The 24,902-nt window shown below is 36.8% G+C and overlaps 1 protein-coding gene across 4 annotated transcripts; it reads left to right on the top strand.

Annotated features, from left to right (window-relative positions):
• Positions 1–6: 6 nt before the first annotated feature.
• Positions 7–23,575, top strand: GABPB1 (GA binding protein transcription factor subunit beta 1). 4 transcript variants are annotated; one of them, XM_026856180.1, is made up of 10 exons: positions 7–211; positions 2,231–6,096; positions 6,421–6,528; positions 7,420–7,587; positions 8,060–8,254; positions 9,418–9,565; positions 9,897–10,010; positions 14,765–14,950; positions 16,272–16,387; positions 21,131–23,575. In XM_026856180.1, exons 3-10 carry the CDS (start codon positions 6,421–6,423, stop codon positions 21,281–21,283), a joined length of 1,188 nt encoding a protein of 395 aa, XP_026711981.1. In that variant the 5' UTR covers positions 7–211; positions 2,231–6,096; the 3' UTR covers positions 21,284–23,575. The 4 variants fall into 4 exon arrangements, with proteins under 4 accessions (XP_026711981.1, XP_026711979.1, XP_026711982.1 ...); XM_026856178.1 differs by lacking the exon at positions 7–211 and having other exon boundaries at positions 458–4,123; positions 4,168–6,096; XM_026856181.1 differs by lacking the exon at positions 7–211 and having other exon boundaries at positions 458–2,402.
• The last annotated feature ends 1,327 nt before the right edge of the window (positions 23,576–24,902 follow it).

Below are 24,902 nucleotides of genomic sequence, written 5' to 3'. Positions count from 1 at the left end.
GGGGTGGCCCGTTCCTGTCACGGCCTGGCGCCCCGGGGCGGCCGAGGTGCGTGCCGGAGCTTGGCGCCAAAGGTGCCCTGAGGAGAGCGGCAGCTTCGGAGGGGCGGGGAGCGCTTCCCTCCCCTGCAGTGACTCTCACCCGAAATCTGTAACTCTGGCTTGGAACTCTTAATAAAGCGTGTGATGGGAGCGTAAGCGTGGGATAAGATGTGTTAGTTCGGACTGTTGTTTCTCTTTTCTTTCCTAGTAGCCAAAGTAGTTTCTGATGTTGCCTCATAGCACGTTGGTGAAATCTGTAGGAAGTCTTCTGTGCTTAGTTTTTCACCTAAAGCCAGTTGTATGTTGTCCTTTAACCTGCTTATTAAAGCAGCTTTTAATGGCAGATGCTGCATATTAAATGTGCTAAAAGTTACGAATGCACACCTTGGAGCACTTCAGTGGGTTTTTTTAAATTAGTAAGACAAAGCAGTTTGGTTGAAGTGTGTGTATGCACAGAGAAATATTTGTGAGGGTACCTAATCTGCTGTGTAAACAAGGTTAAAAGTGTACGCAGCAGATCAGCATACCCTAGGTGTAGATTTTTGTTCATGACCCACTTTCTTAGCTGAAAACAGCTTGTTTTCTGGCTTTTTTTAGGCCTGTGTGCTAGACAGAAACTGTTGAGGGAGATTCCTCATAATAAAATGGATGCTTTAATTAGGCTGGTGATGTTTATTTGAGGGTATTTTCAAGTTCCACTTAATCTGAGAAATACTCTTAAGGCTGTAGTACAGCTCAGAGGATACATCACAAGCCCTTAGGTTCTTCACATCAATCACAGCTGCCATAATGTAACCTTTTTGATACCTAGTGCCAAATTTACCTCTGAAAACTTTGTAGCTTGTTGGCAGTGCCAACCCCAATCTTGGTCGTTGTCAGTGGCTCACCCCTGTTGCTGTTAATGTTTTTTAGACATTGCATTTTGTTGCAGATAACGGCCAAGTCTGTGCTCTCCTTTTTAAGGACAATACTTTTCTACCATCTGTGTTTTTTGTTTGAGTTATGCTGATGATTGGTGCTAATTTAAATTAATGTACAAACCTAAGTGGAGGACAGACCTGCATAAATCCAGGCTTGACTATCTTAACCACTAAGCTATTCAACAATATGTTTGCTTTTCTGATCTCTTCTCTCAGATCACGTATTTTTCATCTGATGCATACATAGTCCAACATGAAGGTCATGTTGCTGTTTAAACAAACTAGAGAGAATTTAGTTACAAACACCACAATCGTAGAGGAAAGCTGAAAGCACTGGAATTAAAGCTGACCGTTGTTAATAGCGTAGTGTAATTTTTATTATCATAGTAGAAGTGTGGATACTCTAGGCCTATGATACTTATTTTAAGATATGAAGTATGACATGTGAAATCATTGTCAAAATATATTTGGGAAGATATGATTCCTCTAGGAAACAATATAGGAACTTTTTGAGTTTACCCCGTGTATGTTGCTGTAATCACTATTAAATTATATATACAGTAAAATCATACCACAGGTTTTAAGACACCCTAGCACATGGAAATACACCTAGGTTTAATGCAGACCTTCCAGTTCCTTTAAAAGTTACAAAGCTAATTGAAATAAAAAACTTTTTGAAGAGTTGTTCTGAGTTGAGGTATTGCTCTGTTACATCAGGATGTTAAAAAAAAAAAAAAAAAGCAAGTTGATCCTGTTATTTCAATTCTAATAATGATCAAAACTGCTTGATTAACGATTTAAATAGTGCTAACTCTTTGTACTTCAACTTATTTTTGACCTTGGTATGGATAGGCATATAAAATTAGTTTGAAATTGCTATTCTGAGTTTCTAGCAATACCGTGCAATGTTGAAATCAGTACGCTGACAACATTTCTGAAGATCAGGTCTGGGGAAGCATGTGGATCTTTTTCTAAAATGGTGGAAAGAAAAAGACATTCTGAAAAGAGCATTCTTTTTCCAGATGTAATGTGTGTGAGAGATGATGGGTGATGGGTCTCAAGCTGGTGCAGTTCTCTGCGTCACTTGAGTAGGGAAACCTGTTTAATTAGCATTTCATGGAACTTTGCCCGGGTTTTTTAGAAATTTGCCCTGGGTTTTTTAGGAATGATCACAAATCCTTATAGATGCAGTGTATGTTGATTCAGTGTACCTTCCAGTAAATTACACTGCTTCAGTCCATGCCTTTCTAGTGTAAGTGTGTCTCTTTTAGGAGCGTGCCTTAGTGGAAATACACTGGCGGCTGCAAGATCTCATGTTAGCAGATGTCCTGCAACAACTGTTTTGTGCCTTTTAATTTTGACCATCTGATGTTGACCAGTGCAGTGGTAGAAGGGGGATAAGGCTGGGTCCAGGATCCCTGGGGCAGGACACCAATCTGAAAGATGCTGCAATATTTTAAGCCAAACAATCTTCCTTTGAGTTGCAGACTCTGCTGCTCTCTTGTCTGTGTAGGCTGTGATGTGGTACCCCAGGCTTCCCAAGCTGCAGGTTTTTCAGCTCATTTCCTTCTCCACAGAGCCCATTTTGCACAGTTTCACCTAGACTCTGGTCAAGTGCTGTTACATATCCCTTGGGTAACAGCATGATGTTCAGAGTTTTATAGAATGTAAAAAAATTAAGTAGTGTACAAAAAAGCGGTATTATTTCCTATTGAACAGAAGTAAAATAGCAAGAATAATTTGATGTAGGTTTTAATTACTAGTTGTGGTATGTGGCTAATGATACTGTAGAGAATGCATTGCAGTAATGAAATGTGGAAGTTCCGGGGGTGGTTAATGCAAAGAAGTCCAAACCCAGCAGAAACTCTTCCCTATTTATTCAATTATAGACAAAACTCTCTGTTCACACAGTTGTGTAGGAGCTCTTAGAAGTCTGAAAACATACTCAGGTTGCTATAAGAATAACTATAACAGTCTCAAGACTTTATTTCAGAGCCAATGATGTTTTTATTGTCTGAAAGAATCTTGTTATAAAGCATTGCCTAGCTGTTGTGCTAGCCAAGCTTGATGGAAATGACAGTTACTGGAGAGTACCCTCTAACACAGTTCAGTGGAGTTCATTTGTAACACTACATGGAGTGGCAGCAGTACTTAACTAAGTGTGCTGCTTTGAAATGGAAATCTCATTTCAATTTTAAATATATTTTATTGTACTATATATATAACCTTTTGATAGTATCACTGTACTTATTGTAGTGTTACTAAATGATCTCAAGAGAGCAGCTGAAGAATTTTTCTGGAAAGGGAAGAAAGGGAAATTCCGACACTGCAGAACCTTCTTGATATGCCCCAGTACTAGCAGTGGAAGAGTATAGGGGAAGTGTGGGGCATGGTATTACTCAAAGGTTTCCTGACCTTACAGTGCTGGTCCTTGGAATGGTCTGTCAAGTAGAAATCAGCTTTGGATTGACTATTCTTAAGAAATTTTGTGAATACTGGTATCTGTTAGTTAAAAGTGACTAAATGTGCATGAGTTTTGTTGGAAAGGCCTCTTCAGTTGCTGTTGTTAGTGCATTAGGAACATGATTTTTGAGTTCAACAGTAATTTTGCTAGGTTTTTAACTCTCTTCCACTAGATGGCCCAAGCATGCTTTCAAGTACCCTATGAGAACCAAAACTTTTACTTCCTTTCTAAAATAAATTCATGTCATTTTAACTGAAGTTAAAATTTTACATCATGAAACCGAAGTAAACTTCTGTGATGCTTTGTGCTTGTTTAAGATGCAAACACTTTATATCAACCGAGAGAGTGTTGGTTAATGTAAGTAATACATGGTGATGAAGGTTATATCATGTATGATCTTCCATGTCCCTCTTTTTCATTGATTAGAATATCTCTTAGTGGGTGTAGTACAGAGCTGTTTAGTTTTGCATTGAGATGAGAACTGATGTACTGTCATTCTGACAGTGTGTTCAACAGTAGTGGCTCAGAGAGACTCTGAAAAGGTGTTGATCTCAGGCTAAAGTTTGTCCTTAACATCTCCTGGGAGTGAGACTTGTATTTTGCTGGCCACCATAATTATTTTTTTTAATTTTGCTGCTTGATTTTTGCTGCATAGGGTTTTGGTAACAACTTTGCAGCGTATTTCACCAGTATAGATGTGGTCATTTAAATACTACACTATAAGTGTACAGACTGTAATATAAGTGTACAGACTGTAATTTAATTCACCTATTTTTGTTGTCTAACAGACATCAAGTATAAGCTTGTTATCAAGGCTGTCTTTTTGGTTAGTGGAGAAAGACAAGTGTATACAGAAGGCTGAGTGTGGTTGGACACTGGAACAAGGCTGAAGACATGGTGGGATGTTCATCTACAGAGACATTCAGACCTCAGCAGGACAGAGCCCTGTGCAGCCTGAACCTGTTGGGCCAGTTCTGACTGGGAGATTGAACTAGGTGACCTTGAGAGGTCCCCCCCCAGCCTCAAATATTCTATAATTCCCAAAGGAGACTTGATTAGTTCCTTTTCTCTACTGGTGTTTAAAGCAAAAATAAATACAAGGAAAATGAATTGTCTTTCTGAAATAGTTCCTAACTTCAGTTACGTTCCAGCTTTCCTTTTGCTTCTGAGGACCTTGACGTGGTGGTATTAGACCACCAGAAAAAGTGTGTGTCTGTGTGTGCACTTTTCCTTCTGAAATTGTACCCCCCTGCAAAACAAAAAAAGGGGGTCCCCTGTAAAGGGAGTACTATATTCCTTCATTTCACTGTTGCACTTGTCAGATGGCCTCCCTGTCCTATTACTGTTTTATATCATTACTCCTAGTGTCTCCCTTTAACAGAAATAGTAGATTTTCTCTTATTCCTGTTTCTTGTTTGCTCTTTCTCATTATGGAAGAGAGTCAGCTGTTGTCCCTTCCTCTGCATCTGACTCTGTGCTCCTTTTTTCCTTCCTTCCTTTTTCCATTGTCAGTATTTGTCCTGTACTGCCACTTTCCTGCTCGTCTTCCCTTTACTGGCTGGAGGCAAATCAACATGTCCATGTGTATTAGAAGTGTGGACATAAGTAGAATATGATTTTGGTGAAGGGGATATGTCTGCCTGCAGTCAGTTGTATAGACAAAGAGATAATCTACTCCAGTTTGTGGCTCTACTGATATGTGTTGGAGTTCTGCATTTGCAGTATTTCTGTGTTCCTTTCTAATTTCTTCCAAAGTCAATAGTTTTCAGCTGATTGAGCAATATACCACACAGATTTTGCCAGTTGAGCCAGGTGCAGAGAACTTTCTAAATATGTTTGTTTTGTGATCGAAGTTTGTGTTTAATGGGATTTCTTTCTGAGCTGATATACTGTAATTTTGTGTAGGAAACAGACTGCGTGGCCTTGCAATTGCTGTTATGAGTAATACAGGATTAACTTTGCTTTTAACTGGAAACAGAACTGATGAAAGTAATTCCATTCTTAGCATCCTGGTAGTGGAAAACATAGGTACAGGACTAAAATGTTACTGATATATTTTGGTTAGTAGTGTGAGTTGTGGTTTAGTTCTAAATTTTCTCTTTACTGAACAGATTTAATAGGAAGTGTGACATAAAGTGGATTTAAAAAGATGTTATATGAGGAAATCTTTGATGCAACAGAAAATAGATAGGTGTCGTTTGTCTACCTGTTGTTTTGCATGCTCTGTGTTATATGGAGCTTTGAGCGTGGTAAAATGGAGTATCTAAAGATGATGTGAAAGTTTTTTTTAGCTAGTATCTTGGTCATGTCTCAAAATTTTACACTTAACGTTTTAGAAACCGTAGGCAGTTGAAGCAGGCAATGTTTGTTTTCGGGCAGATATTTTACTTCATATACCTGTTGTGTGTAGTTCAATAATATACTTATTGTGTCATTCTATAGCTAGGAATACAGAACTTATATTTTAGAGTAAAAAATAATGAAGTGATAGTGATGGATAAGATGTCAGAAAAGTGTTGTTTCATGTCTGTCTAAATGCATTTACACAGTGGTATCTCATAAATACGTGTAGGCATTTTGGGTAAGTGAATGTAGTGCCTTTAGGCATGTGACATAGCCATGGTGTAGTACCATCTGAAAGCTGGACAAAGCTGCAGAACATTGCAGTATCAGGTGAGCGCTTCTAAACCACTTTCTGCTGTAAGAAGTGTGCAGTTTAAATTTAGTTTGATGTAACTTTGTAGCTGCTACAGTTACAGCATTGCAATATTGAACTCTTCACCCCAGCGTCAGTTCTGTTTGGCTGACAAAAGTAATTCTAAAAATCAAACTGCTTATTGCTATCAATAAAGCTTGTTCTCGTGGCTAAAACACCAACTCCAGTTTCTGAACTTTTCAGAGTAGTTCAGAAATAATAATTTTTAGAAAGTGGCATTTGTGTATTTAAAATAGTATTAATGTTATTTTTTCTTTGTATTCCTTTATGACCTTCACTAGATGTCACTAGTAGATTTGGGAAAGAAACTTTTAGAAGCTGCACGAGCAGGTCAAGATGACGAAGTTCGCATTTTGATGGCAAATGGAGCACCTTTTACCACGGATTGGGTAATGAAAACTTTTGCAGTGTTCGGTAAATCCTCTTACTTTTCTCACCTGAAGAAGAAAGTAGGATTATTACAATTAAGTATTTATATTGCAAGCCTTGAGAGTTTCTTCTTGGAATTCTGCAGTCACATCATCTCATGTCTTTATTCAAAGTTAAAGTTGTCTGGTTTTTCGTATGACCTCTTATTGGTTTCAGTAACAGACTGTGAATGGACTCATTCTGGTGGCTTTTAAGATGAACTTTGGAATCCTTAATGAGAGAAAGCAGCAAATACATTCCTAGATACTGTGTTTATGCATTTAAGAGGTCTGAATTAAGAAAGCAGTCCCAACGTGCAGCTGAGAGTTCCCTGGTATAGATGCTTTGAGTTGTCTTCTGGAGATGACTGTTTCTGAATAGGTTGTGTAAGGAGGTCAGGTACCTAAAATTCTAGGGTAGTTAGCAAACCCTTAAAAGCTTTAATCTGCTTAGTGACCTGACTTTCAAGTTGACTCTGTTTTGAGCAGGAGGTTGGACTTAAGTGACTCCCAGAAGTCTCTTCCAATGTTGGTATAGTGTGTTGACTAACACTGAAAATGGGATTAGGGCCCTTGAAATATCATACCTCAAAAGACAGAAAAACCAGCACAGACCTCAAAGTTGCTTCCAGTGAACTGTTTTTAGTGTATTGTGATTATTTGGGGGGAGGGGAATTAAAGTGGGTTGTTTGGTTTTTGTTTTTTCTTCATACTCTGTAAAAGCCCCAAACCCTGACAGCTTCTTTCCTTGAGACTGCAAGGGAAAATGATTTTGAAGTGGTGGCCTGACACCTGAGTTTGATAGCTGCGGAATAAGAACAAATACTTCATACTGACATCTGTTAAAACTCCACTTTTTCCATTACATTACAGTTGGGAACATCTCCACTTCATCTAGCAGCACAGTATGGACACTACTCAACAACAGAAGTGTTGCTGCGAGCAGGTGTAAGTCGGGATGCCAGAACCAAAGTGGACAGAACTCCATTACATATGGCAGCATCAGAAGGCCATGCCAGCATTGTAGAAGTCTTACTTAAGGTAAAGACTGCTGAAACAAGGTCTGAAGCAGGGATATTACAATGGCTTATGGTCAAATATTTGCGATTTCCTTTTAGTCATGAAAACAACATTGAAATTATGTCAATATTTATACTGTGTGCATTGGGTGCTTTGCTTTTCCTGTTAAACAGCAATTTATTTTAGTATTAAAATCAGCATAATTTTAGGTGAATTATTTGTAACTGTTTCAAAATAAGACTGATTCCTAATTTGACATTGTGTGAGTAACAAATTTTTGGAACCAAGACATGTTATGTTTTAGGGAGTCTTTAATCCTTTGAGGCAAATAATTTATTTGGTAGTTGGATTGAAGTACTTTTAATAAATCTGTAAACGTAAGATAACAGGACATTACTGATGGGGAAGAACATTTTGGGCTTCATTCTGTGACCAGCATTATTTAATTCAGATACTCCTAATGACATAGTTTATGCAACGATCTTGTTTGTAGCATGGTGCTGATGTCAATGCGAAGGACATGCTCAAAATGACTGCACTTCACTGGGCTACTGAACATAACCACCAAGAAGTTGTAGAACTCTTAATAAAGTATGGAGCAGATGTTCATGCTCAGAGTAAATTTTGCAAAACAGCATTAGATATTGCGGTAGACAATGGAAATGAAGACCTTGCAGAAATATTACAGGTAACTTTTGATTCATGATATTAAGGGAACTTGCAGCAAAGTACTTGTTTACACATGTGATAAACTTAAGTTTTTAATATAGCAGCAGTGAGATCATATGTTGTCTGGTAATGCTAAACTCCAGTCCAGTTCATGACACAGAAATGAGATTAATGTTAGTAAGCATTAGTTGGCCAAAGAACGTTTTTCACCACCTACAAAATCAAGGATAGGTATCCTTTTATTTTCATAAATTTGAGTGTTGTAGTGAACCGAACTAGATGGAGTCTTCACAAGCAAGGTGTCAGACTTTAACTCCCTACTCTGACAGTATGTTTTGACTATACTCTAGTGTTCTGTGAGCTTCATGTATGGATATTAATTTCCTAACAATTTGAGAGCAGGAGAGGAGAGAAGAGATGGCAATTTTTCCTGAATTAGAAAAACTAGAATTGAATTGTTGAAGTGATTAGGATCAGGTTTACAATAGACACTTCCATGGAAATGTGTGCTCACTCTTCAGTAGTGTTCTTAAAGGCAAATTAAGTGCTAAGCATTATTGGGAAAACAGTAGAAAGCAAATGAAAAATACCATTATGCTACTGTATAAATCTGTTGTTCCCCTACATCTTGAATTGTATGAACTTCTCTTCCTTTAGCCTTTTCTTCATTGCAGAAAGGATATAGTAAAGAAAAGTCAATAATAATTTAAAGAAAGACAAAAATAAGACTGCTATCTAAAATTTATGGCAATTACTAAGCTGTTAGAGCTGATTGTCATGGCATGTAGCTGCCACTTGGGTTTTCAGCCCTCTATTTTAGATAGGTGGGCTTGCATACCTGCATACCTTCTCTTTATATGGTCCTCTTTGTTTACAATAAATGATAAGGAGTAGTAGCAGTATGTCATTGTTCTCTTTCACTTCAGCAGACTTTTTGTCTTTAGATTTCAGCCCCCCAAAAATGTATCTTGTGTACTTAAACAGAACACAAAATGGGACATGATGTAAAAATACATATATATGTATATATGTGTGTGTGTATATATATATATATATATATATTGCATGAGTGTGATGAGGGAGATCCTGTTTGAATGGAACGTGCAGTAATTCTAGTTCTTACAAGATAAATAACATCTTTATAGCTAGAGTTGTAATGATACTATTACCTCTGTCTCCTAGATTGCAATGCAGAACCAAATCAATACGAATCCAGAGAGTCCGGACACTGTCACGATACATGCAGCAACACCGCAGTTCATCATTGGACCTGGAGGGGTGGTGAACCTAACAGGTCTGGTATCTTCTGCAAATACATCAAATGGAACAGGTATTTAGATGCCTATAGGATACCTACTGGGATTTTATACTTTTGATTTTCACCATCTATTGAAAAGACTTGAGGAAAAACAGTGGTAAGAGTAGAATAGTTACCACGTTCCTCTTCGGTGTTTTTTGTGTGGTAAATATCTAAGTTCTTAAAACAACAGTCTTCACAGAGACAAATTATCAGAACCTGTATTTGCTTAACAAACTTGCCTTCAGAACAGCACTTTGACTCAGCAGAATGTTGCTGAGAACAGCGTATGTTAGAAGCTTCAGTGCAATAGTAATAAAATAAATAGTAATAAAAAGATTTTTTTTTTCTTTCATCCTTCTAGATGAAACAGGAGTGTCTGCTGTACAGTTTGGAAATTCATCAACGTCAGTATTAGCCACATTGGCAGCTTTAGCAGAAGCATCAGCTCCACTGTCTAATTCTTCAGAAACACCAGGTCAGAAAACTTAAGTCATTTAACCTAATTTAATAAACCTGAAGTACAGAACTGGCATTTTTGGAGATACAGTTCAAACAGAAATGAGATGACAATCTTCCTTCCTTTTTTCAGCATGAACAAAATTTTTCCCTTCTTTTCACCTGGAAGGTTGCCAGATTCATATGTACCATTATATCTTAGTAAGATTTCTGGCCACGACTGGTATTTCTGGGCCTAATGTGAGTAACATTCATCTTGCTGAAAGCAAACATAATTCAGGATATGGAATTTACATCTTTGTCTACATACAGTTTAGTTGCATTTGGTGGGAGAATGTTTTCTTTGAATGCTTCTTTCTGTTACGTATTGGGAAATGGCCCCCATGTTGTCTGCGTATACTCTGTCAGCAGTTTTCTTAATCTTTCACTCAAAAGGCACAAAAGTATTTGGTGATCATAATGCGCAGTTTGCCCATTAGAATGTCTGTGGGTCATCTTTTCAACATTGAGATATTCTACTTGCATTTATAATAGTATGTAGTGATTAGTATGTCACACCTGAGGCTGGTATGCTGTCATGGCACTTCAGGTATATGTAAGCCTAGCAGTACATTATTGTTCTCCTAGTAAGCAGCAGCCTGCATCTCTCACTGCAGTTGTATGCACACTCTTACTTCATAAGGCATGACAAGAAGCCAGAAAGGCACAAAGAATTCCATTGCCCCTAGTTCCCAAGTTTTGCATTTCTCTTTCTTAACCCCTTAACCCCTGCCCCATGGACCTTTGACAGTTACTGCTTTGTCTGGAAAAAAAAAAACTTTGGTCAGGGTTTCACACTCTGCAAGTTGCCCTGGGTATCTTTCTCTATTCTTTCTGAATAGTGTGTTGCTTACTTTGTGTACTTTTCCACTTCTGTTCATTGCAACAAGCAAAGTGAAGAAAGAAATGGCAGTCGTGAGTCTTACAGCATCAAACTTGATTATAAAGACTAGTCATTACCACTAACAGGTTTGAGAGAGAGAGATACAAGCCAGGAAAATACCTCCTTTTATAATTTAAGCAAGTTGTAATGCATCTACAATAAACTTAAATTGTGATCAAAAGCTTCTGAACTATTGCAAGTTACTTTATAAGAGGATGCCACTAAACTTCTGTTCCAGACCATATTTTCCAGTTAGGTGTATATTAATATCTTGCCATTACACAAAAAAATCATGTAGAACTAGCACTTAGGAGGTTGAGTGCTATGTTAATTCTTTGTTAGCTAGCTTTGGCACACAGAAATCCCTAGGTTTTGTCTCTGAAGCAGACCATGTACTCGAATTAAAACGTGTTATTCTGTGACTCCCCAAAGCTGTTTTGGTGGAGACCTGGCTTTCTGAAGAAAGCTGTGAAGTATTTCATGCATGCTTTAACTGCTCAGTGCTGTTTTGCATACATTGCTCTCTAGTTTTCTTGGGCAGTATGGTATGTCTGTAGCTACTGGAGTTTTATGGTAGGCCAGATTGCTTTTTTTGTTTATTTAATATTTGTTACACTGACATGTAGCACTATTAGCTTTATTTCCAAGTTAGCTTGGGATTTTGAGCGCTGTTTAGTGATGCGATATGCAGTAAGGTGAACCTAACTGTAAAGCTGGTGAATGGAGATCACTATGGAGAGCAACAGCCCTCTGATCAAGGATTTATGATGCTTATGGTACCCTGATTTTTTTCTAAACACACTTCTAAAGAAAAGCATTTGTTTTGCTTTTTTTGTTGGTGATGGTCAGTATGATAAATTTTACAGAACTGAGATACTTTGCGTGGCCAGAGTCTTTGACACTTAAAATTCTCCAGAATTCAGCTCCACAGATGACATTCTTAGGGACGGAGTTTTCACTGAAAATATAGAAGAGACCTGTACTCTCAGACTAGCTGGCATGACAGCCACATTCCAATTTATACCAGAGTTTTCATCTCTTAAATATTTTGAAGTCCTGCAGGACTACTTAATATATCTTTTGTTCTTATACTACTTCTCAAAACAGTACCTAAGTACAGCCGTACTGTTTTATGACATTTAAATACTGCAAGCAAAGTGAAAGATTCAAAACCAGAATGCACTGCCTTTCGTTCCAGAATAAGCTGATGGTATGTTCAATCAATTAATATATTCCAGTGAAATTCAGATCTAATTGCAGGGGAAAGAAACTCGAGAAGGGATTGCATGGGATTACAGAGCATTAAATGTGTATCCAGGACTCAGTAGTAGACTTTGGTAACTAACTGGTCTCGTGTTTCATGACCCTAGCCTTGCAGTGGTGCAGTGTAACCTATGTTACATGCCACTAAACCACTGAAGATAAAAATTTTTAGAGTGGAGGCGTGAGACAACAGGCAGGAATATGCTTGAAGTCTTGATGTGGTAGCTTCCCACCTTCAATAATGCAGTGTGCATCATAACTAACCCTCCTGTTTATTTCAGTTCTTCTGCTTTGATTTTTATACGGATGTATGGGCAATCTTGCAGCATCTTGCTGTCTGCAAATTATTTCCTGGATGTTTGCTCCTTTAATAGTTTATAAAATGTAAAGAATACAAAAGCAGCCTTTTGTCATCTGGGCATCACTAGTAAGTGTATTCAAGAAAAAAGAGGAAAGAAGAAAACCACAGCAAAAAAAAACCCCCTTCTCTTTGTGCCTGTCTTGTAAATATCCATTTAAAAATACTCTCAAAAACTGTACGATTGAGAATTCTGGTTTTGGCTTTTATTCTGTGTTTAGTCTCCTGTATTTAAGACTGTATAAACTTGGGCAAAGCAGTTAGGTTCTGCCTCTTATGTTGTTTCTGTCTAAATTTTTCTTCTCTTTACCCTGATCTCCTTCCTCTAGTTCCTTGTGTCTTACAGTTAAAAACACATCAGTTTTGTAAAACCAAAGAAAAAAAGGTACTTCTCACTGGAGCAGAATCGAACCATGTTTTTTTTTTAATAGTTACTCAGATGAAGTGTATATGAGGACATGGACGTTATGTACAAACGTGGTGCATAATGCATGTGTGGAACTTGGATTAGAGAAAAATCTGATGTCTTACTGCATGTGCAGGTCTTCTCACCCCACACATGCTGCAGAAAAAATGCACATTAATGCAGAGATCCGTGACAATAATGCTGCTGTTTTAGATTACTTCACCTTTCCTTCAGCATATGAAGTAGTGTAGTAACCAGTGATTATATGGATATAGAAACAGAGAGAACAAAGAAGGAATAAGAACAGTATGGGTGGATTTTATATGGAATATCTACTTTTCAGCATCTGAAGAAGTCCTAATAATGTTTCCTTCCAGAACTAAAAGCCCAGTGTTGAGTTTGAAACTGAAAGATCAGAGGTGTTTGCCACTGCAGTTAATATGGGCACTTGCAACTTGGAATTTTTGTGATGATGGTCTTTCTTGCTTTACTTGGAAGCTGAATCAAGTTCAATACAACACCACTTACTCATGTAGGACTTACTGTTTTGGTTTACTGAATAAACACTCTGTGAATATTTAAGCAGTGCTATAGGACAGTAATCTCTGAACATAAAGATCTTCAGAGGGCAATGACTGCAGTCATTACTTGAACAACAGAGTGATTTTTGTGTATGTTCTATTGTAATTAATTTAAAAGATGAAAGCTTCAGGGTTTTATCGATGTTCTCTCATCTGGAGCATCACAACACACTCTATAGGGTTTTAATTTCATCTCTGTAGATAGAAAGCACTCTAATCTCTGTTATTTAAATCAAAGGCTTTGCTTTTACCTGGACAAATTGAAAAGAAGATACAAAGTTAGTGTGCTTGAAATTATTTGATTGTGCTACTAGTGATCTTGCTCTTTGTCTCAGTATCTTGATTTAAAAAATAAGGGTTGTGGTGTGAGACCCCAGTTGCAGTGTATAGTTCAAGCTGTGGTATGTGTTGTAGTTCTGAATGCAATCTTTCCCTTATCTTACCTTGATTTATGTGTACTCATTGTTGCATAATGAATTTGAAATAGTTGAGCTGGGATATTTCATTTTTACTTTTACCTATGAAATTATATACATACAATATTTATTTTACTTTTTAAGCTTTATCATTCTCCTTCAAAGGTGTAAAAATGTCAACTCTGCAGAACTTTTCCTTTAGTCCTGTTTCATACTTTGTATAATAAATAAATTTGTGTTGAAGTACCCATGTAGTACAGACAAAACTTTAAGATTCTCTAGAGGTCCTTCAGTCTGTTGTTATCTTGAAGACCACTATGGTAAGCAGAGAAATTGGGGCTGGGTCCAGAGGTACACCTGGCAAGGCACTGGTTGAGGAGTAGTTTCAAGCTACTGTTTCAAGTTTGTGTTTTGTTTTGGTTTTTAATTCTGCCTGTTAATGTGACTTAGTCCAGCTTGTGTACAATGCAGGTTATTTGTATTCTTAAAAACAACTCTTGTTCTTGCTGCCGTGTTGTTACTGAACCCAAAGTGCCAGTGTTGAGTGGGATGTATCTGCTAGGAAACATGCTAAACAAAAAATTATTATATTGAGCAAGATAAACAGGACAGGGTTACATGTGTATTTGAAAATGTTAGTGCTTTATGTTGGCCTGGTGAAAGATTCTGTTAACAATATAATACCTAGTAATGCATTAATTGGGGGGTGGCAGGGATCAAATTTTGAAAGACATGGAAGAAATTTTTCTCAGCAGAGTCAAAATGCATTTGAAATCCGAAAGCTTAATTTATAAATTATCTTAAACCCTTTACTAATCTGTTGATAGTTGTGGCCACAGAAGAAGTTGTGACTGCAGAATCTGTGGATGGTGCTATTCAGCAAGTTGTCAGTTCTGGAGGTCAGCAAGTTATTACTATAGTTACAGACGGCATTCAGCTTGGGAATCTTCATTCGATTCCAACCAGTGGAATAGGGCAACCAATCATTGTGACCATGCCAGATGGACAACAAGGTGAGTGGAAACTTGTACTGTTCGAGCTAGAGGAACTATCTTAGTTATAGTAATAATAATAAATGGTTAGGTGCAAATAGCTTGGACAATTTAACGTAATTGTCAATTTCAATACATCTTTGAATTCGCAGACTGTAAAAGGCTCAGATGCATGAGCTACCACATGTACTGATAGTGAGTTAGCACATGTCAGCTGAGTCTTTGCATTAGGAAAAAGAATGGAAGAATTACTAAACTGTATGGAAGAGAAATGGAACATTTAAGGAAAGAGTGATAACTACTTGCTTTGACTTCAGTAAATTTCAATCTTGCAAACTTCTTATGAAAACTAGAAGTAAAACGAAAGCCTTCTTCCAGTACTTAGCTGTTGCCTGACTGGAAATACTGTGGGAGGTGAGGCTTGGATTTAGAAACCTGATGCGTGAAGCAAGCTATGCAAGTCCCATGGAATGTGTTCTTAACAGAACAAAAGCCAAGTCTTGCATGCTTGAGGTTTTTAGAGGAACAGTGGCAGAACCAGTGGAGCCAGGGTGACACAAATTGCCCTGTTGGGCCGTATATACTTTGTGGAAACTGTTAGTTTAATAAGTGCTGTTTTGTGACATGCATGTGTTTTGGGTGGTTTCTTTTAAAGATGCTCTGTCACTGCTGTTTAGATAAAAATTATTCCTTCTCTGGTTTCTTCATGAGGACTCTCAGTGTGGATCTTGAAGAGTTGTACACTGGAGACAAATTATTTGTTTCATAGTCTGACTGAACAAGTACAGCTAGTTACCAGAAAGCATGAATGGGAGTAGGTAGTAATTGAAGTAACAGTTATGACATTTGCCACATGATTACATGAGAAAGTTAGAGTGTTAATTTCTTTAGATCCCTATTTTTTTTCCTTCAAGGTTAATAACTACTGGATATTCAGATTACCTAAGGTGTTCTAATTAATCAAAATAAAAACCCAGTTTTGTATTTAGTATTTGCTTAAGAAACATTATAAAGGTGGTCTGCTACAAAAGTTACAGAATTGACAGACTGGTAACTGCTGTAATTCACTTCCATGTCTGTTTACTCTGTGAAAAACGGTAGTGTCCAGACTGACAACTAAATATTCTAGACCTCAGTAACAAAGAATTTAAAAATCCCTTAGTAGCATGCAAGCAGCGAAATATTCCCCATGCTGACTTTATAGTGCACTTCATTATATAGTTGTGTTTTCATAAGGGAAAGTCTACATTTTATTGTGGTTAATAAAATCACTTGTATGAATTCTATATAGTGCAAATATTGCTTGACATAAATGTATTTATGTGTACAAATATGTTTTTAGTATTAACAGTTCCAGCAACAGACATTGCTGAAGAAACTGTGATAAGTGAAGAACCACCAGTGAAGAGACAGTGCATTGAGATTGTTGAAAATCGTGTGGAGTCTGCAGAAATAGAAGTAAGGAGTGTATTACGTGATATGTGTTAACCAGAGTGTTCAGCACTGAGCATCTGGCTGTGGTTTTTTGTGTTCTAGAGTTTAATTTCTGTGTTACAACAGAATGAAGTGTGTGAAACAAGAACTTGTTCTTTCTCTCCTGTTACTGGAATTCATCTTTTACAAAGTTGTTGTAAAAAGAATATAGGAGGGATGTTTGCTTCATCCTCTTGTTGTGCACATAAAAGTGGCACTTGTTTAGTATGTGATAACTTCTTTGTTTTTCCTTCAAGATCGCTATCTGGTTTTTACAACTAGGTACTGATGTATTATTGAGTGACTTGACTCTTTCTGCTAGCAGTGAATGAGAGTACTGTACACTCATCTTTCTGTTAGGACCACATGCTTGTCCTGATTGTGAGATCATATTTTTAGCAATGTTTCCTTTCCATTCATGATATCTAGATAACCGCTAATGGAAATGTGAAACAGTAAGATTCTGTGTTTGTAAATTTTTATCTGTCTTTTTTTTTTTTTTTTTTTTTTTTTTTTTTTTTTTTAAATTATAGTGTGGAAGATCTAACAACAGAGAGCTTTTCATTTTATATATGACAAGTAGATGTAGCTGTTCAATTTAAAATTGTAGCTTTTTTTATATTAGCTCCAATAGGTTGACCATCTCATTTATCCTTCTGTTACTTCTAACTGTGCTGAACAGTTTGGGTCAAAAGTTTATGAAAATTGCTGTCTGCCTTGACTAGGCTGTAAGTTTTCATTTTGTCAACTCCATGATATTTCATTTATTCAAGGTTGTATTCTCCAACTTCTGTCCATATTATCGAATTGTGCCTAATTGAATACTTTTTGTTGTACAGTATGTGCTATGTTATCCATGTTTAATAACAATTACCATCTTTCATCATTTGCTTTCCCTGTCCCTAAGTTGTCACATCAATTACTTTCAGCCTTCGCAGCTTTGTGGTCATTACAGATTATCATGACAGTTGAAATTTTCTTGCTGCATTTTTTTAAAATGTATGACTGTTACAATAAAAGCATTTATTTTGTTCACACTTTAAAACATCTGCCTGAATTATTCGTAAAGGAAATTATGTTTCCTTAATTATTTTAATAATTCTGTTAGATGAAGGAAAAAATATCTAGATTGGTTAAGGAATAAATTGACCTATTCCTAATTACAGACAGTTGGTATAACAGTACAAATAATTATTTTAAGGGGATTACCAGTTTCAATTATATATTTTAAACACATTTCTCAAGTATCAAAAGCAGTTGGTTTAAACGAGTTACTTTATCAGTTACTTTAAAGTGCAAGTTTTAATGACTGACTTTGTCTGGTCTGTACAACTGGAGATGCACATGCAGACCTCTGCCTCTGTGTGGAGGCCAGTTGACTTCAGGAACCCTACTGTGGTTCACAGGATTATGGTGCTACCTCATTTTGGTAACAAGGACATCAAAGAAGTGCATATAAAGTCAAAGAAGTCACTTCAAACTTCATCATCATAGAAGGTGGTAGGTGAATTTGGAGGGAGTAGGACCCTTCCCCTCATTAAAATATTTTTTAGACGTAGACAACTTTTACTGTTTGGTTTCTTCACCTCACTTATGATTCATTCCTTTATTTCTTTATAAAGAGTTGCTTCAAGGTGAAGAGTGCTTTCTTCAGCTGTTTTAAATACATAGTGTATGGACAGTTAACTGTAGTTTGAAAGTCTTAAAGTGGAACACCCTACTAGTCATGTGAGGTGACAAACCTTCCTGTGAAAGTATTGTAAATAACTAAAGCTGTAGTGGTGTTTTTTTATTTTTCTCTTTCGGGTTGTTAAGTTCAAACATTTCAGCCCATTTTGAACAGTGATAGCAGTTTTCCTAAACAGTTTGATAATTTCAACATAGGATGGCAGCAAAAAAACCCCTGTCACCCAGATACTCTGTTTTTCATTTTCATGCATAATTCATTAACATACAGTGATTTTTATTTTTATTCTCGTCTCTGACTGTTTTTTTCCATGTTTCATGTTTGAAAGGTGACACACATTAGAACCAGGACAGTAATTTCATTAGACTAATAAAATCATCATAATTGTAAATTAATTATATTAGTGAATTCATATCCCCTTTTTTTTCCTGTTAAAAAGAATGCTTGGTTTGGTTATTTTAGTTATGGATGTCCGTATTGGCAATATATAGAAAGATTTAAGAAAAGTTCCATGTAATGAAGAAAATTTCCCGATCAAACAGAAGATTTCTTAAGAGCACTTAGTATCCTCTAATACATTTTTTGCCTGGATAGGTTTTTATACTGATACAAAAGGACTTCAGATAATTAGAACCCTTTCAGTTGTGTTCTAAAGAATGCCCTAGGAACGCTTTCTGGATTTGATTAAATTAATAGATGAGATATATTCCTTCCTATTCTAGATGTAAGAGTTAAGGAAGCAGTGTTCACTGTTCAGTCTGCTGTAGATCTGCACTGCTGCTCCAGAAGCATTGGTTTCTTTGCACTGCCTAGTTAGACAGTATACTTGGCCTCCGTTCCTTAATTCATTTTGTTTACGTTAGGACTATAACTGTCTAAAAACTACACCTGTTAGTTGTTGGACTAATCTACACAGTTTGAATTGCTAGTCTGTCTGGTATATTCCTTATGGGTACACGGCTCTATTTCTCTCATCTTTGGGAAATACTCCTAAGGTGTGATCCGAGAACCTCTTCACTCCCAAGTGTTCGCAGTCTGCACGCACTCTGCAATAGTGGTAGTGCCTTGCTTTTTGTAATGCTCTGCAGAACCACTGGCCAGTGAGCCACTGGTGTTTCCCATTCTTCTACAGCCCAGTGGATAGAGCAGCTTTGCTTCTTGCTAGTATTAGATTTCTGATGGTTTTTATGTGACATATTCATGAGGTAAATAATGCCCAGCACAGTATATCCCAGAGCTCAGTGTCCTCAAGAGGGAAAGTTTGCTTTCTGCATGCAGCAGGATCATTTTGACTGCTTCCCTGAGAATTGTCTTGTAAGCTGTTGGCTCCCCTTACACTACATAGATCCCTCTCAGAAATAACAACATATTTTGGTAGGACTGGTGCTGGAACATCTTTGGTGTATTTCAGGTCCTTTGAGGGTCTGTCATTCATTTGTCATTCATTAGTCTAGTTGCTACATGAGTTGGCTATTTGTAAAGTTAAAAAGCAGAATCCAAATTTCCAGAGGTGGAAGCTGAACCTCCTTTTCAAATAATTAAGCAAGATCATATGAGCTCTCATTCTATTAGCATATGCTTCAAATGAAGCAAACCCTAGCCAGCTTCCTTCAGCTCTTAAAGCCCTGTGTAAAATAAAGTTGCACTTAATGGAGTTTGCTCTGTTCCATATTATAGCTAGTCTTTATAATGTGTTAATAACATCTCTCCTTCCCTTGTTGTTTTTTACTATACAGATGCTGCTGTTAGCAATGGTCTGATCACCTCTGTCATTATATTCCAGCACATTCAGCACAGCATGTGACTGCTAAATGTGACTGTGACAAGTACTGAGAACAGTAGCAAGTAGGAGGGAGGCAGAGTATTTTGTATTTTCAGGCTCTGACTATGAAAATATGTGAGTGCATCAAAGAGGTGAAGAATAGGGATGCTCTTATGCGGGTGTGGGGGGAGCAACTTCTAACAACTGTGAGGTATTAGATGGGAATGTGATACTGAACTGCTGGGATGGGAATAAGGTGAAAAGGCAACTTATTTTCACTGATAAGTTTTGTTTTTCTGGGAGATCACTTACTTCTCTGACAACGTCCCTCCTGTGGCTACTTAACAACTACAATGGAAAGAATGATTTGAAATCAGATACTATCTTACTCATAAAAGTATGATGCACTTCAATGAAATGGTATTTGGTGGAAGATCAAAACAGAACTACTTTCCGAGCAAATTGCTTTTTCAATTGGTCTCAGTGCAGCATCAAACTAAATCACAGTACTGACGTCACTGGAGACAGAAATACATTCTCCCTAATTCCTAAGGCAGCTTCATAGGAAGTGGCATCTCCTGTATTATTTTGCTTGGAAACCATTTTATAACCATCTCCAACAAACTTGGATGGAGTCTTAAGTTACTCCTTTTGAATTGAAAAAGCTTACCTAGTTAAATGCCTGTTAATTCATAAAAATGGGGTGTCCTTGGGGATGGAATTACACCTCTGGATTGCACAGTATTAATCACTTCAGATATCTTCATTTAGTAACCAGTTAATGCTTATGTTTTGGTTAGTGGGCAGCTGTCACTTTCCAGTGCAAACTGCTGTTAGGTAACAGTTTTTCATTATACTGTCGGATTAGAAGTACAACAGAAATGAACAACCCTGTTAGATTGGAATCCAATTTTAAAAAGTAACAAAGAGAATTGAATTGTTGAAGAAATGTTATTATAGTATGTTAGTATTTGATCACCATGCTTCCACTTTTTTAATTCCCTCTTTTTCCATGAAGACTTGCTTGGTGTCTTTGCAGCTAAAGAAACTTGGGTTTAGTATGTTTGCACTTCGAGCTTTATTGTGGGGACTTGTCTGGTGTGATAGTTCATGTCTGGTTTACACAGCAGCATTTGTATAGGCTTGCCTGAGTAAGAACTGAACAGTTTCTACACGATACCCTGATACTTGAGCTGCATGTAAAGGAAAAAAGTATTTGCCATTTTAACTTGTCTTTGATACATATTTGACAAAATATTGCTGGTTCTGTTTCTAATAGGAAAGAGAAACTCTTCAGAAACAGCTGGATGAGGCAAACAGAGAAGCACAAAAATACCGTCAGCAGCTTCTAAAGAAAGAACAAGAAGCAGAGGCCTATCGGCAGAAGTTAGAGGCAATGAACCGCCTCCAGACTAATAAAGAAGCTGTTTAATAAAAAATGAACATACTGCAAAGCCTGTTACTTTCAAAAACCTGCAGTACAATCTTGAACTGTACACTATATAGGTACAGACACAGGATTACATGATAGAGAAGATGCTACAAGTTGATAACTGGACTTAAGCCGTGAGCTCTGAATTTCTTGTAACATAAAAACTCTGAATTTAGAAATTGTGAAAAGTATTTAAAATGAAATACTGTAAATAGTTGTTTTTTTTACAGTTTCAAAATGAGTTGATAAATCTTTTTGAAGGGATCCAGAAACACGAGAAGCCAATGTTTTTGTGAAATTTTTGATTTTAGTATGAATCTAACTTCTGAAAAACAGAACAGTTTTAAGGGTGATGTTGTTGATTTAAGATGACAACTTAAAAATTAATTATGTGACAAAATTAACTAACAGTTATTTCTACATGGTAACAACTTAAATTTCTCTGAATAAGACATTTCCAGGTGGAAATCTTTGTACAGCTTTAAGTAGTTGTCTCAGATTCTCTGAAAACCATTTTTGTTTTTTTTTTATTTTAGGTGGTGAAATTTTTATATTTAATTTCAGATATATCCAAGTAGATTTACATGTATATGAAGCTAATATTTTTTAAACTTTTCAGTTTGTACATATGCTGCATGTTTTTATAATTTCTACACATACATCTTGCATAGGTATTTTTCAGCAAAGATGAGAAAAATTATGAGAAAAAACGTTTAGCCTATAGGTCCTTTGAAGTAATCTAGCAGCCAGTTTTATTGTGGATGGTATATTTCTTGGAGGAATGTAATTCGTAATTGAACAAAAAACATTTAATTTACACATTAGGGGCAATTTAAAATTTGGTAGTGGAGGCATTGAAACTTCACTTTGTGTGTCTTATAATTTTCCTGTGCAAACGTTTTAAAGTTCAGTAATTAATAGAAAAGAATGTCTCCACTGGAACACAAATAGCATTTCTTCTAGAATATTCCTATTGATCTTCTCCCCAATAGCCTTGAAATCATTTCAGTGATTCATTTTTTTCTAAATGGACTTTTGCATTTTAATTATGCAGTCGGGCAGGTAATTTTTTTTACATTATAGTGATGCTCTTCTTACCTAGCATCATTGTTATTCACTGTGATACTGTGTTTGTGTGTGTCTGTGCAGTGATCTATTATGCTTAGGATTTATATAGCACGTTTCATCTTCAGAGCATTGTAAAATCTTTTAAAGAACACTTACTGTACTGCCTGAGGCAGGTAAGTGAGTGTTACTGTCTCAATTTTATAACTGGTATAAGTGCAACACAGGGAGTGTTAAACGACTGGCCCAAGACCACATGAATCTGTGGTAGACCTGGGAATAGATCTCAGGAGTTCCTGGCTTCTAGTCCTGTGCTTAGACTGAGCTGCCTTAAGATTGTTCAGTGCTGTGTTACATTAAATTTTGAACTACTGTGCAGATTCCTTTTTTGTAAGATAAAACTCCTTGTGCTTTGCTTTGTTGTTCCATGTTTCACTGCTTTTATGGAATTGTTTATATAAACTTAAGCAAAAAGTCTAGTTTACCTATACTGTACACAGAAGAATTACCCTTAAAACTGTACTCTGGCCTACTTTTTCTATTTTACGATTAAATATCTTTTCCACATATATATATATAGTGTAGAATCAATTCCATTTCAATAGTTTTGTATGTGCATTAGAAGGTCAAAGCTCTGCTGTGTTAGGCATTCAGACAAGTATGAAAAACCAGTTTGGGCTTAGAATGGGCTTCAAAGGTAGGAGGGAGGAGTGGGGAAAGAATTATGTTATAAAATACAATGTAAAGCCTTCTTCAAACTTTGATCTGAGTTCATAGAATTGGCAGTTAGGAAAAAATCCTAAATATCCAAGTATTGGTATAAATTTGGCAAATTTGATCCCAGTTGGCAGATTTGACACCAAAATAATCAAAATATAATAAAAAATGGAAAATTATGTGGTGGTAGTTTTTAGAAGAATTATTTTCAAGGATATAATCGTGCTCAGCTGGTACTAGGACTTGAAGGAAGACTTGTGCAGTGATTAGAAACTGCTATATTTTAGATCTTTTTCAGAAATTACCCATTATGTCACTAGTGAATGTAGGAACCAGTGAGTCAAGTTAAATGTGCTGGTTAAGCATTGCTCCAATTGAATTATTCTGTGATCAAAATAACATTTGCGTCCACACATCCCACAAACTTAACTGCAGTTTAATCTCTGTGAACTCTTAATAACGATAAGAATTTCAGCATTAGTCTGAGTAGTGATAGTGCTAATGTTCATGTCCAAATGGACAATTTCCCACGGTTTTGACGGCACAGACCTTTGTAACAAACAATGAAAAGAACCTTTTCTATTCATTCTGCTTCCTGTGAGCAAATATTCTATTCCTCATTGTCTGTAACAAAATCTTTCCTAGTGCAAGGTAGCTATAACAAAAATTTATTTATCACCAGCAATATTTACCCTAACTGTAATTCATTATCACCTATTTTATTCTAGTTCCGAACAGGACCTGCTGTTTGTTCTCTTCTGCACAGAATGAGAAACCAACCTGATGAAACTACCACCTTTGAGCAAAGGCGTAGGGTATATGTCACATGAAATATTTATTGTGTAGTTTAGCTCTGAAAGCATTGTTAAAAATATTGCTCCTTATTTGCTGTTCCAAATGGAAATCATAAATGTAATTAGCTACCAACTTTCTTTGAACAGACATCCATATATTAACGTATTAGTTACTTGTAATGAGCTAGAATTACAGTTTTTGGGAACTCAGAGCTTTCCGAGTTGGTCCTGTGCTTGATGCCAGTCCCTTCTTACCTTCTTCGTTCCCCTTTATGGTAGCATTTACAGTAAAGCCAAGAGAGGTTCATAAATTAAGTGTGTGGGCAGCTTGTATTTTTTTCCTAATGTTTCCAGAGAAATGTGAGGTAAAACAGATGAATATGCATATAGTATGGTTCTTCTGCACTTCTTACACTTCTTTCAATGCCTTTTTTTTTTTTTAATTTCAGTATATTAATCTGATACGTGTGTATCAGAGCATCTTTGTCATATCTATGAAACAGTTCTTTCTCAAATATCTAATCGCAGCAGAAACCAGAAAAGGTTTTCACACTGTTCTGTAGAAAGTACACTGTGGAGAAAGATGTAACAACTTTCTAGACTAATGAAAGCATATAGGTTGCATTATAGTACACGAGGCAGAAAATCAAAGCTGCTCTGACAGCCAGTTCTTTTCTGTATGGTGAGGTGTCATGTATCAGATGAAGGGTCTGCCCAGCCTGGTACCCGCTCTCCCAACAGGGCCAGCCCTAAGCAAGATCTTAGGGAATTACAAAAATAAGGCAAGCATATACTGTACTATATAATAATTTCTCTTTCTGGTGCTTAGCCCATAAGTCCTACTTCTCTCTTTTCCCAGGGCTGCCTGGTATCAGTGGAGAGCGAGTGAGTTCCTTCTGGGGAAGTTGATAAGCACTCAACATTGAGTACGGTGTCAAAGGCCATGCTGCCAAAGATAGGTCAGGATGTGTTTACAGGTCCTAAAACTGGACCAAGGGGGAATCTCCACAGCTGTTCTTCCAAACGGGGAACACTTCAGGTGG

This window comes from Athene cunicularia (assembly GCF_003259725.1).
Source record: "Athene cunicularia isolate RWA chromosome 10 unlocalized genomic scaffold, athCun1 chr10_part1, whole genome shotgun sequence".
Taxonomy (NCBI): Eukaryota; Metazoa; Chordata; class Aves; order Strigiformes; family Strigidae; genus Athene; species Athene cunicularia.
This window is presented reverse-complemented; position numbering and strand designations above follow the sequence as displayed.

What these genes read in the sequence shown, in the direction of transcription:
- GABPB1 (XM_026856180.1), top strand. Translation starts at nt 6,421, where the DNA reads ATGTCACTAGTAGATTTGGGAAAGAAACTTTTAGAAGCTGCACGAGCA. An exon ending in TTGTAGAAGTCTTACTTAAG is followed by an intron (nt 7,588 to 8,059) that starts GTAAAGACTGCT and finishes TCTTGTTTGTAG; the next exon opens with CATGGTGCTGATGTCAATGC. An exon ending in TGGAGTCTGCAGAAATAGAA is followed by an intron (nt 16,388 to 21,130) that starts GTAAGGAGTGTA and finishes TGTTTCTAATAG; the next exon opens with GAAAGAGAAACTCTTCAGAA.